At 48.8% G+C, this 14,273-nt stretch overlaps 1 protein-coding gene across 1 annotated transcript; it reads left to right on the forward strand.

The window, feature by feature from the left end:
• The first annotated feature begins 323 nt into the window (after positions 1–323).
• Positions 324–14,273, forward strand: LOC144119662 (carbonic anhydrase 1-like). The gene is made up of 9 exons (XM_077652229.1): positions 324–464; positions 1,371–1,413; positions 1,891–1,974; positions 2,704–2,781; positions 4,393–4,554; positions 6,416–6,564; positions 7,461–7,550; positions 10,030–10,275; positions 14,007–14,273. The coding sequence occupies exons 1-9, from the start codon at positions 417–419 to the stop codon at positions 14,271–14,273; spliced, it is 1,167 nt and encodes a 388-aa protein (XP_077508355.1). The 5' UTR covers positions 324–416.

A 14,273-nucleotide genomic window follows, 5' to 3' on the forward strand; every position in this document is an offset into this window, starting at 1 on the left:
AAACGGGCTCCCGAGCGATCGTACAAGTAGCCCTACTCAAACCTTCGTTTTATGCTGCACAGTCACCGCAAACCTCTAACGTGAGCGCAACGGCAGGCTAAAATCTTCTGTCATATACTTTCCAATCCTTGCCTCTGCACACTCCCACCAGGCACGCAACCGTTTACGGAGGAATAAAGAAGGAAGCCGAAAGGAAGAAGAAGTAGAAGAAGAAGAAGAAGAAGGCCAAGAACGTGCGTTCCAGCCCTTGCCGTCGGCCCGACTTTTGTCGTCCGTTTTCTCCAGAAGCACGTATATTTCAGCTGCCCCTGCTTCTACCGACGGCGGCACTGCGGTGGCTGCTTCTCCCGAAGCCTTCCTCGGCAGCTTCAGCTGCCGCGAAGTCCTCTACGCTCGGTTTTCCTCCTCGGCTCTCCATGGTGGCACACAGGGACCAAGTCATGGCCGTTGTCCAGCGGCTCTGGGTGAGTAATCAGGCATTGCGTTGGAGGCTGAGGAGCCAAAATTTATAAACGCTGGAATTTTAAGCTTTGCGGACTATTTTCTTGATATCGTCCAGTACAGGCAACCTGCAGTGCACATGAGGCGGTGTAAATTGTTCCAATGAGCGCCTAAACACTGCTGCCGTCAGCCGAAGGGACTGCAAAAGACGCGAGAGCGTATTTTGAACGATTAGAGGGGCGCGTTTGGCAGATAACGCTCCTTGCTTAGGTTCTCTAGGCGTAACAGATAGCTGACGCACGCTAGGCTTGGTTTTAAGAGAGCGAAGAACCTCATGCCTATGCGCGCAGACAAAGGGTGTGGAAGAGCACGAAAAAATGCTTGCTCCTCTCGCTAGGCTGTGTTACTGCGCTACGATCGACTTGGTAAGCTTCATTGCAGGTTGCCTATAGCATTAAATCCAATACGTGATTTTATCGTGAAGTTTTGTGATACTTCTGGTGTGCTTATGTAACCATCGCTTGACTGAGTGGTTACACCCGCGCTTACTGGCGCTGGTCGCTATCTCAATGTCGAAGCACATGGAGCTGCGCAGAAGACAATGGCGCTTAAACCCGGTTGAGAACGTCTGTGCCAGATCGAGAGTAATAGCGAAGATACCAAAGGCAATGGCCAGTCTTCTTTCGACCTAGAAACAACACACTTTTTTTTTTTGCTCCGACAGGCCGGAACACTCAAATCAGCGCGTGCACAGGCTTAAATATTAATGTGCATATTGCACCACTGACACCCGCGGACTATGTACCAAAATTTCAGCCAAAATCTAGCCCTGAGGACTGTATACCGAAGATTACGCTATTTCTTTTTCCTCTTGGATGCGGCTTAATTTTTTTTCCTCTCCTTATTATTATCGTTATTTTTCTTTCTAGAAACTGGCTGTTACCACCCTGCTTTTCTCGCGAAATATTTGCTGTAAGTACGCACAAACTGTTTCTAGCATTCAACGCCCTTTGTCACTCCGTCTTCAACTAATAATAATAATAATTGTTTTTTTGGGGGGGAAAGGAAATGGCGCAGTATCTGTCTCACATCTCGGCGGACACCTGAACCGCGCCGTAAGGCAAAGGGATAAAGGAGGGAGTGAAAGAAAAAAGGAAGAAAAAGGTGCCGTAGTGGAATGCTCTGGAATGATTTCGACCACCTGGGGATCTTTAACATGCACTGACATCGCACAGCACACGGGCTCCTTAGCGTTTTGCCTCTATAAAAACGCAGCCGCCGCGGTCGGGTTCGAGCCCGGGAACCCCGGATCAGTAGCCGAGTGCCCTAACCACTGAGACACCGCGGCGGTTCCGCCTTCAACTCCAGTTCTGAAAAACTGACACTTTTTTTTTCTCCCTATACCTTCAATGTAACCACTACTATGTCGCTCCTCCCGTCTCTCAACAGACGCCCACTACAGCCCTTTCGCGAGAATGCATGGAATTCGATCCCCGCACAACCACAACTACTTCGAGCCCACCGCTATCGTAGGTGAGTTTGTCACGGAAAACTTCTTTGCCTTCTTATGCTGAAAAGCTGACAAATGCTAGAACCGGGCAACTCTGCCCCACTCACACAGCGGATGCTGTTTTAGAAGGAATGAGCGTGAGGTCAAGTCTACCCGCACCGGCGTGCATGCCACACAGACATAAGTATTTACCTCGAACTCAACATCTGCCGTAATGTTGCGTGACAGTCTATGAAAATGTGCTTTTGTCCTCATACTTCGATTAAAATTCAATAAATACTCACAAATAGTCTTCCAACCAACAGGCCATAACTCTGTGTTCACGATTGTTTCACATCCGGTTGTTGATACCAAACCTATTTTTTTTCTCGAACAAAACAACATGTTGTGTCGGTGAAAAAGTGTTCATACACCTTTCAATCAGCACCACTCGGAGTTCCCAGTTTCTTTCAAATGCCTGACTTCCTCATCATCTGCCCGTCTTCCGCCTGCGCCTTCTAGCTTCCATTGTGGGAAATGCTGTTTGGCATGATCTCCATATGCTGAGTGTTTTCATGCTAGGAATACGTTCCCTTTCTTTTGTAGTGCGATGAATACAGGCTATACGCTAACGCAACTTTAAGGACTCGCACTGCTGCGATGTTCAGCGACTCGTCTCTTGATTTCCTGTGTTGCCACTGGCTCCCTTAATAAACGCCGACACCGACTGTGATGCACACAGACCCTGGGTCACGCGCTATTTGCCAATGCAGAGAGTCTCCGAGAATGCCATGTCACCGACTGGGTCTACTCTGTTCCCTCGAACTGCAGCATCAGCTCAAGCATACACAGTGAGTAGACGAACGCAACTCGCTGAGCGAACGTGTTTCCACTCCCGATTACCTCATAACTTATTTGCATGTTTTTCTTTCGTTTTTGCTTTCCGTGTTTGCTTGCTTTCTTGCGATAGCGGTAACAACTGCTAGTGGCGAAAATGCCGGCGTTATAGGGGTGAAGCCTCGGTGAGTGAAGCCTCCAGAAACAAGACTCATCGGCCACCTCCCCACACCACCTCCACCCACCCTGTAAAGGCATCCATTAGAGAAAAGCACCAAGTAATCATCGAGGGTAAACCCAACAGCTATCGCTGCTTTCGCGCGTCTGCTTTCATGATCGCCCTGTCATTTTTGTTTGTTTGTTTGTTTGTTCTGTATGTATGTATGTATGTATGTATGTATGTATGTATGTATGTATGTATGTATTGTCACGTGGTGGTGACGTTGAAGAACACAGTAGCAATACTGTGAAAGACAAAACTAACTTTTATTGGGCGAACCTGTGCCCACAAAAGAGGCTACACTTACAGCACAACGGTAGCGGCGAGCACGGTCGGCGATCGCCGAAAATCTGATCCGCGGGTCGAGCGCGTCGGCTGTTATATAGCAGTCGTCGAATGTTCCAGACTAATCGTTGGGACCCGCGTGCCTTCCACAAAGTTCTACACCATTCGCGTCAGGCGATGAAATCAGATAACATAAGGTTCGCCTACAACAGACAGCGAACAGAAGCATCGATGACTTGCCAGAAACTTCGGATAGATGCAGGCGCGTCCCGCGCTGTGCGATAACACTTGTTAGGCGGCGAAACGTGGTCGCCCGATAAAGATAAATGACACGTGTCAGTATGTATGTATGTATGTATGTATGTATGTATGTATGTGTGTGTGTGTGTGTGTGTGTGTGTGTGTGTGTGTGTGTGTGTGTGTGTGTGTGTGTGTGTGTGTGTGTGTGTGTGTGTGTGTGTGTGTGTGTGTGTGTGTGTGTGTGTGTGTGTGTGTGTGTGTGTGTGTGTGTGTGTGTGTGTGTGTGTGTGTGTGTGTGTGTGTGTGTGTGTGTATGTATGTATGTGTGTGTGTGTGTGTGTGTACGTATGTATGTATGTATGTGTATGTATGTATGTATGTATGTATGTATGTATGTATGTATGTATGTATGTATGTATGTATGCCTACTATGTATGTCTACTGCGAAAGCAGTGCTCTTACCCCCCTAGCCTCTACAAGGCCACCACCCATTATACTGCATCTCACAAATTCGTTTGCACCGTTGTGAAGGCTGCGGCGATCTGGGTCAATCAGAACCGCGTGCGCCGAAAAACGAGTCCCTCCGAGCCCCTCACCCCACGACTGGTGGCTCCATCAATGGGAAGGAAAGAGGACCAAAGTACAGCTGCTGTCCGCAGGAGACTCGGCGGATGCCGTGTTTACGAATGGCCACACACCACTTCGCAGCAAACATACGCAGTGCTATGTTATATTCTGCAATTCCGCTGAACGAGAAAGTCGCATGCGTAACGTTTAGCACACCTTCCTGATTCACTAGTCACGCATGCGTGCTGTTTGAGGCTCCGGGCGCAGACTAATTTCTCACGCTCTGCTTTTTTTTTTCCCGTGCATTGTGCAGCGCAGGAGACGTGGTCAGCCAAGTACCCGGACTGCAAGGGCAAGTCCCAGTCTCCGCTGCACCTGCGCTTTCTCCAGTCGACCTATAAGAACATGGCGCCCATAAACTTCTTCAACTACGACACCGAGATGGTCCTGAACGTCGAGGTCCGGGGAGCCAACTGTGAGAGAAACGATGGGCTCTTTGATGCATGCAGTCATAAGGTCGCTGACCAGAGCTATGGAACTGCTTTCCTGATGACACTGGTCAGTGACCTTAGAACGGCCGCTGATTCCTGACCGAATAGGATGCTGTTAAACCCTTGACTACATGTTTGACAGATTCAGTGAGTGAACGAGTGAGTGAGTGGAAGAAGGAAGGAATGAGTGTACGAGAGAGCGAGCGAGAGAGAAATTCGTTGAGAAAGCGAGGCACGTCTTAAACAAACAAGCTAGTCGTGGAACGAGTGACTGAAGAAAAAGAAAGAAACTGAACGAGTGCAAGGAAATTACAGAGAGATTTGGCGAATGCACGGGCGAGTGTATATGAAATTATAGGAGCGATAGGTTGGGTGGGCGCATAAGAAAGTAAAGGAGTGAGTGAGTTGGCAAATAGGGTGCAGGAAGAGACGTCCAAGTTGTGGAAAATCTGCTCCCCATCCCCCTCGAACCCGGATATATATCTAACTAGAAGAAGGTCGCCAAATAGTTCTATATACATCGATAATTTTTTATATAAAAATGGCAATAATTAAGCTTATCTGCAGCCTAGAAGCAACAATATATTGCACCTACGCGTGTGGCGCACTTGCAGCGATGTGCCGGCCGCCGGCATGTTGGCGGCGCACCTTTCTCTGGGTGTTGCTAGGCCCGCCCTGCTTCTCATCGAGGCCGCAGCGGATGGTGCTTTTTGAACTTGTTACTGACTAGCATTAGATTTCTAATAGGCCGCGCAGCTAACGCGGCATCGCGTGCGAATGGTGATCGTACATAGTTGTTAGAAGAAGCGCCAACTGGAGGGGCGCGGCGCTCAATTCGATATATCGAACGACCGGCGAAATTGGAGTTCGATATACTGATCTATGTGTTCAGTATTTCCGAAAATTCGAAATATCGAGGTTACATATTCCGGGCTCGACTGCATTAGCCTCTTCATGTGGAAAGCGGAAGTACCGACAGTAGTGTCACCTGTACGTCTACGCACATTCCCGCGGAGAGACATGAAGCTCTTCCGGTTTCGGACAGCGAAGCGAACGGCAGTGACTGCACGCTATAGCCGCCTCCCGCGGCAGGCTCCCGATATCATCTTCCCCGGTAGATATGACGGAATCTGCCCCCGGTGCGGCGGAATTCCAACAGCATACCATGTAACATGGGGCTGCTCCGGTCCCAAGCCCCCCGAACTAGACAAACATCAATCCGATGAAGGGTGACAGTTTGCCCTGCTCAGCTCTGATTTGGCGACCCAGCGTAATCTGTTATCCCAAGCAAAAGCAGCTGCGGTGGACATTGGGGTCCTGAAATAAGGACTCCACCGCAAAATCTGTATTTCCTCCTCTTTATCCTACGTATTTGTGAATAAATGTTTTCTACTCCTACAACTACCGGAGATGGCTTTGCCCGAAGAGTGCGGCAGGTATGGTATAACCCTTCGCACACTGCCAGCGCAGCCGTAGTCGCGCCCGTACCCCAAGCCAGTCAGTTCGGAAGCCATTCTTTCGTATATAGCCTTCTCCTTGCGAGGATTCCCTCGTTTATGTGCGGTGTCGCTAGCCCGCCCAGTCCGTGTATCATTTGCAAGAGCAATGAATAACATTAGTGTACGCGTGTGGCCGCTCCCCCTTTGTCCTCTCAATTACGGACCCCTGCGCAGTTAGCAAGTGGTGACGCCGCATCCGCGGGGAGGGCTGGAATACCAGCCCCATATTGTCATAAAGTGGGACTGGAAAACAAGGAAGGAGCTCAAAGACTGAGCTCACCAACAGTTGAGAGAGCAAGTGTCAGAGTGAGCGATCGACTCTATGCGTGGGTGATGGTCTGTGCAGTGATGGTCTTCCCGAACCACTCGCGGGTGGCGGTCTACGGGGGGCCCCTGCTGGTCGAGTACACCTTCATCCAGGGCGTGCTGCACTTCGGCACCGGCAGCGGTCAGGGCGCCGAGCATCACATCGACGAGCAGAACAACGTGGCCGAGGTGAGCGCATCTAAAGTCATAACATCATCGTCATCAGCAGCAGCAGCTGGAGCAGGCAGGCAACATCCAGTACAGGTCGAGATCGAGCCCCTCCCAACGACGTGCATGGGTGGACGGATGGATGGATACGGCTGAACCCTTTAAATCGGGTGGTGGCTCAAGCCACCTAGCCATGACTTGTGAAATTTTTAGTGTTGTCTTGATTTTAGCCACTAATCAGATAACCTTCGCTTGGTTACTTCTACCAGCTTAAAATGTGATTTCCCTTCACTGTCCCTAAACCCCAATGCCTTGGATAAATCAGCCCCGCTGCTTTCCACTGTAGGGTGAAGCCCTTTACAAAAAAGTATCAAGTGTTGAAAGTGTCAGGTATCAAGGTATCAAGTCCAAATAGCCACACAGAGCGCTATCTGCTGGCCGCCCTATTCTAATAAATTTTGCCAGCTCGTCTGCACACGTGATGATTTTCTTTCTCCCTTGGCTGCGTCTCCTTTTCGTTGGAATCTACATTATTTTCCATACAGAGATCAGTTATCACATGTCCATGTTGTATGTCCCGTCCAAGTTTATTTTCTCATCTTGATTTCCACTAACGTGTCTTCAGCTCGAATTCTCTTATCAATTTTTTCTATTTGTAATTTGTAAAAGTGTGTCTATTCAAGGGATGGGAGAGGACGGTGACCTGCTGTCTTTTGTCGCATGGAGCGCGCGTGCCAACCATTTTCCCGACACTTTGGGTGCGGTTGTTGCTCGCGAACCTCCAGCGAATGATCCCCAGAGTTCACTTCTGGACTCGCTATAGGCAATGCTCTGCAGGACTGTTTCGAGCACTGTTTTAACGCTGTTCTTCTTTAGAACGTTGTTGGAGGCGGCCACGCTTTGCGTCACTTCCGCAGCTGCAGCTGATCCACTACACGGAGACCAACATCGCCGTCAACTGCCTCAAGGAAATCAACGGCCTGCTGGCGCTCGTCATCCTTTTCAGGGTAAGCGTTATAGCTCTGTCACGCTTAGCTCACACGGACTCACTTTTATCGACAATTAGTGTCACCCTTATATTGAAAGGGAATGGGGGGGGGGGGGGGGGGGGGTAACTGTCGCTTCTCGTTTCGTGACATCTGCTCTAACTTCCTCTTGCATGCTTTTCGACTCTGAAAATAGACCGCACTCAGACCATTTTTAAACCGCACAGCCTCTCTAATCTTCCGTGGGGCCACTGACGCCACTATAGGGGCTGGAGGGCCTTACTGGATAACTGGATAGAAATGTGCGCTGTCATTTCACTGCCTTCCACGTTGCGACAACAAATAACGGCCGTTACATCAAAACTTTGCCACAGTTGTTGAGTGCTACCAGATATGAAACTGCGATGCCGAATTCGGCCATGACTTTACAGTGGCTATAGTTGTACCGGAGATCGACATATAGTGACGCTGCTTGTGAGCCGGATCAATCAGCTATCGGTGGCACTCTGAAACTTATTTCTCCATTGTACTCGTGCTTTGAGCCGCACAGAGCATTTACGCCGCCGGTGGCATGATAATCTGCTGAGGAGAGAATCGTTCTATGATAATTCAAGAGGCAGTACCCTGCTCTCTGAAGCGAGATCAGGGTGCTTTAGAACGCGAAGCTGCAAAAAGACATATAACCAGGATGATTTCATGTGTCTAATTTGTGGAAATACCTGAAGAAACAATACAATATATTTTGCTATAATATCGCGGCACCTATCCGGATGTTAACACAGGCACTGTCAGTATCCCCGAGAGCTTAGGGTTGATAAATAACGAAAGTAACGCAAATGCATCTGCAGTAGATGCTTCTAAAACATGTTTGAAGGACTGGTGGCTTAAAACCGAGCAAGTGACCTAAAGATGCACGTTCAAAATTCATAGCTAGTGCAGCATAAAAGTAAGTGGTATTTGTACTTAGAAAGGGGAATTTCTAGAATCTACTTTCAAGTTTTTAAGACTGGTTAGAGGAATACAGTCAAGCCTGGATATATCGAACCCGGATATTCCGAATTATTCGCTGCATTGAACACATAATTATTCCTTCGCAATCCCAGCGTAAAGCGTAAAAAACTTCAGTTTCCCGGGTCATTTGATATATCGAACTGCGCGCCGCTCCCCTGTAAGTGGCGCTTCACCTAATTGCACTCTTCAATCGCTTTTCGCGCACTTTGACGGGTTGGCTGTGCGATATTGGGTACCTGCTGACAGCGCTGGCGCTGTGAAATCATATGACGAGACTAACGTGGGTATAGCTCCTGAGGTTGACCTCAGATATACAGAGTTCGTTATAGCCCGTGTTGACCGAGCTTCCAAGGAGAATCGTCATTCCTCCGTTATATCCATTATTTCTTTATACACCGTTTCGTTATAACGAACTTCGACTGTACTCATTTTTCCACGCCACATTTCTGTGATGCAGTGAAGCCAATCTACAAAGCCTAGCCGCGGCCCTCGCCTGATGTGCTTCACGGCCGTAAGCGTCGCGTAAAACAACTGTACCTTTATTTTAATGAGTGATTATAATGCGTGATTATTCTATTGGTAGTGCGTGTACTGGTAACAGGATTAGACATATTACGAAGTTATGGCGTGCAGTGGCTAGTTCCAAGCAACCGTCCACTGAGGCTTCGATGCGAAGCAGGCGCTGCCAGGTGGCGTAGCACTCCACCTGGTAGCCTTCAAGAGCTGCGCTCAAATTACGCATTACCGGCTATCGTAATCGTTTGTCAACTTTTTCGTGTATCGAATTATGGTTATGTCGAAGTATTTCGCGATTCCCTTCAAGTTCGATATATCCGGCTGCAACTGTACTATTAAAGAAAAGTGCTACGCATGCTGGCCTCACCGCCACACCGCTTCAAGGGAAATTCTCTCAACATTCATCCATTTATCTATCCTCCGAGTTTTTGACGGATCAGAGCGTCATCTTCGATACCCCTGCTCTGTCGGGAGTTTCACAGCTAGTATAACCAAACAGCTTAGACACTGGATGGATGGATGGATGGATGGATGGATGGATGGATGGATGGATGGATGGATGGATGGATGGATGGATGGATGGATGGATGGATGGATGGATGGATGGATGGATGGATGGATGGATGGATGGATGGATGGATGGATGGATGGATGGATGGATGGATGGATGGATGGATGGATGGATGGATGGATGGACGGACGGACGGACGGACGGACGGACGGATGGATGGATGGATGGATGGATGGATGGATGGATGGATGGATGGACGGATGGACGGATGGACGGATGGATTTTATTGGCACAACCCGTGAACCGGAGCGGTGCCCACTTAGTTGCCTAGTTGATGGCCATGTCGACGTGAAGTTATAGACGACGAGAGAAAGTTATCGAACTTCGTTATCGTTATCGAGTGACGTGCTAGCTGTCATCATCAACAGCAGCTATAACAGTGCCATCTATCGCGCGGCACAGGAGACGGAAACTAACAACAGCGACCTGGCGGGCTTCATGAAGGCCGTGCGCGAGCTTCACGCGCCCGGCGCCAATGGGACGTCGCCCAAGGAGACCGCGGCGGTGTCCAAGTTCTTCATGTCATTCTTCACGCCGTCCAGCACCGAGAACTACTACCTCTACTCGGGCTCGCTCACGTTCCCGCCCTGCACCGAGCGGGTCATCAACGTCGTGCTCAGCCGCTCCGTGCACATCGGCAAGGACCAGGTGGGCGCACCGCTGCAGAGTGACGTTCAGACAGCGAAAGGCAGATCGAATGCACAAACACCCTTGGCTTCTCTCCTCGGGGGGTCCTGGGAAGAGCAGCACAGAAAGGAGTAAAAAATGGGAATAAGCTGGGCTCTAGGACACTCCCTTTCATAAAAGGGAATCTGCTAGAGGACACCTTACTCCATTTTTACACCCATAAAGGCGTATTCGTGTTTAGGGTGTAGAGCTGTGTGCAGTCGTGCCTAGTTAACACGGATGCTTTGGTTCTCGAGCAAAAGGGTTCATAAAGCGAATCGTCTGTAATTACGAATGGCAAATAAAAACATTCACAGAAAAAAGACTGTCAGAGGAAATTAGAAAAAACTTAAGAGTTCCAAGAGGGTTATCCTGGTCGCCCATTGATTAAACAAAGTGATGATGATGATTGTAATTACGACGACGACGACGATGATGAGATTTCGAATGCCGTAAGAGCACCATGGCCATCGAGTGCTATAGGTGCCATTGTATGGTCAGTAGAAATTGGGGTCACTTCACCTTTTCTTTTCCTCTCTCAATGCATCGCGGCGACGACGTCTCTTCAAATACGAATTTTCACATCCAACGGACTGCTAGTGCATGTCTTGCATCCACCTTCCTGACAGCTGTCTGTCGAACATAGCTTTCAACGAGGCAGGAGCTGCAGAGGCATTCTTGCAGTATATACGACAAATGTCAAGGCAGTTCCAGTGACCTCCTTCGCACTCACAACCATGGGAACAAACAACAACAAAAAACGGCATCACAGAGTCATTTTCACTTTCGCGCTGTCTTTAGCTAATGTTCTACATTCAAAGCGGAGGAAACGAGACGTCTAATGCAGTCAATATTTTGCTCTCATCGCTGTCCATATTAACACGACGAAAATAACATTGACCGCAAAGTTGCCTGGTCGTTTTCACCGTGTTCATTGTCCGCACAGCGAGTTTCCATATTAACGAGGCGCAAATACACCGAAATATCTTTGTACCCAGAGAAACTGTTCACAATTCGAGTGGTCCATATTAATGGGGGTCGCATTAACGGGGTACGAGTGTATAACCCCAATGGACACTGAAACTTCATTGGACGTCCCCAGGTCGTCCAAGGGAGTTCCAGTACCTCCAGGGACAGTACCTCCATCATAAAAGCGCCCAGCGCCGGGCCTACCGTACATTGGTCACGTGACAGCTAGCGCCTTTAAGTGATTATTTGTTTCGGCGGCACATCAGGCCCAGCTAGGCCACTCGAATAATCATTGTCCCAGCAATGCGGCGAGGTCCTGCCGAAAGACGGTTGAGCTAAAACACGCTTGCTTGAGCGTCTTAAGACGCCCAGACAAGCAAGCAAGCGGCAGCATTGGCCTTCTCTCATAGGTATTAATGAATTAATGATTATATGATCCGGAGTTCCCGGGTTCGAACCCGACCGCGGCGGTTGCGTTTTTATGGAGGAAAAACGCTAAGGCGCCCATGTGCTGTGCGATGTCAGTGCACGTTAAAGATCCCCAGGTGGTCGAAATTATTCCGGAGCCCTCCACTACGGCACCTCTCACTTCCTTTCTTCTTTCACTCCCTTCTTTATCCCTTCCCTTACGGCGCGGTTCAGGTGCCCAACGATATATGAGACAGATACTGCGCCATTTCCTTTCCCCAAAAAAAACCAATTATAATTATAATGTTAGAGAAGGCCGAAGCTGCCGCTTTCAGAAACGAAACAAAGCTTCAAAAGGTGGGCTACTGCTGCCAGAAGGACTACACGTCACTACAATGGTGTGTCTTTTGTATATCACAGTGCCCATATTATACCGAAGATAGATGTAATTTTACACACGCAGGATGCGAAAGGGTTGTGAGTTTCAGAGAAGCAAGGTTCTTTGTTTATTTGAATGCTAGTGCACTGCGATGTACCTAAATGTTTCGACGAACGCAAGGCAACTCCCTGATACACATTCGATTTAAGCTGGGTAATGCAAGGCGAAAATACTAAAAATAGCCTTTTTTCAAATGCTCAAGTAAGAAAAATTGGTCACAAGTTCATCGCAAAAATGCGCAGTATTGAGCAGCGCTTAGGTTTAACCATAAATCGGAGTCCTATAGAAACACTCGCGATAATTAAGCTACGCATAGATCAGCAGCACTGGCAGTATCATTTCCCTTGGAACCTCTTCGAAAATACTAAAAACAGCCTTTTTTTCAAATGCTCAAGTAAGTAAAATTGGTCACAAGTTCATCGCAAAAATGCGCAGCATTGGGCAGCGCTTAGGTTTAACCATAAATCGGAGTCCTATAGAAACACTCGCGATAATTAAGATACGTATAGGGCAGCAGCACTATCAGTATCATTTCCCTTGGAACCTCTTAAGTATAGCCGCTATGCTATCGAAAGAAGCCAGAACGCACATAAAACCAGCGAACATGACCGCTTAATAAATGTGGAAAAAAATTCTCGCCATTTGTTACAACAGCAAAATAGACACAGCTGCGTGACAATTGTGAAAGGTTTTAATTGTAGCCATTTCAGCATAACCAGAGCACATTCAGTCCTAATGAACCAAATTATCTTTGTACCGCGTGTTCTACCCAAAAGACACACATAGGATATTGCGTTTAACCTCACTCATTTCGCCTGCTATGTCAAAGTTGAATTCTTCCTAACCGGCTGGTGATTTCAGGGAACAAGACTTTCTCACTATAGTGCTGTTACCCGCAGGACTCAATGCGCAGTCTTGCCGCCCATACCTGTTGCCACGTATAAACAGCGCTCTTACTAATGGCGCAGGACTATTGGTGCCTGTTGTACTACACATGACGGTACAAGCTGTACCGTCAGTACCAGTGACTGCTCAGTGGCGTCCACCTGCCGAAGCAACTTTTCATTGTCGATGTGCACTCTAAACACGAATACGTCTTCATGGGAGTTAAAAGAGCCTCTAGCGTACTCTCTTTCATAGAAGGGAGTGCTCTCTCTTGACTCTTTTCTGTTTGAGTGATAGGCGAAATGCAAAAAAAAAAAACCTTTCTACTGAAATATCGGTCTATTTAAAGAGCTACAGGTAGTCTAGATTAATGCACAGCCCTCCAATATGACATGTTTGAAAGCCTAAACGACTCTTTGTACTTAATAATAAAGATTGGTTTGGGGGGAAAGGAAATGGCACAGTATCTGTCTCAAATATCGGCGGACACCTGAACCGCGCCGTAAGGGAAGAGATAAAGGAGGGAGTGAATAATAATAATAATAATTGGTTTTTTGGGGAAAGGAAATGGCGCAGTATCTGTCTCATATATCTTTGGACACCTGAACCGCGCCGTAAGGGAAGGGATAAAGGAGGGAGTGAAAGAAGAGAGGGAGAATAGGTGCCGTAGTGGAGGGCTCCGGAATAATTTCGACCACCTGGGGATCTTTAACGTGCACTGACATCGCACAGCACACGGGGAAAGAAGGAAGAGCGAGGTGCCGTAGTGGAGGGCTCCGGAATAATTTCGACCACCTGGGGATCTTTAACGTGCACTGACATCGCACAGCACACGGGCGCCTTAGCATATTGCCTCCATAAAAACGCTGCCGCGGCGGTCAGGTTCGAACCCGGGAACTCCGGATCAGTAGCCGAGCGCCCCAACCACTGAGCCACAGCGGCGGGTACTGCTTTGTACTTTAATTCCTGGTGCTATTAAAGCGCGCTCAAAGGCAATCCTGTATCCGCGCAGCTAGCGGAACTGCGCAAGCTCAAGTGGCGGCTCCTGACGCAGCCCTGCTCTTCGGCCACCGTGGCCGGGAACGTGCGCAAGCTTGTGCCCAGCACCACGGGAGCCGAGACGCGCGCCGTGTACCGCAACTTCCGCTTCATGACCCGCATGGGAGCCACCCGCACAGCGCACGCCGCGCCCTCGGTGGCCGCCCTCGTAGTCATCTCTGTGACGCTCTCTGTGGTGGCGCCGAACGTCGACGGAGGCTCCACCTGGCGGCTGCTTTAG

Source organism: Amblyomma americanum, chromosome 2 (genome assembly GCF_052857255.1).
Source record: "Amblyomma americanum isolate KBUSLIRL-KWMA chromosome 2, ASM5285725v1, whole genome shotgun sequence".
NCBI lineage: Eukaryota > Metazoa > Arthropoda > Arachnida > Ixodida > Ixodidae > Amblyomma > Amblyomma americanum.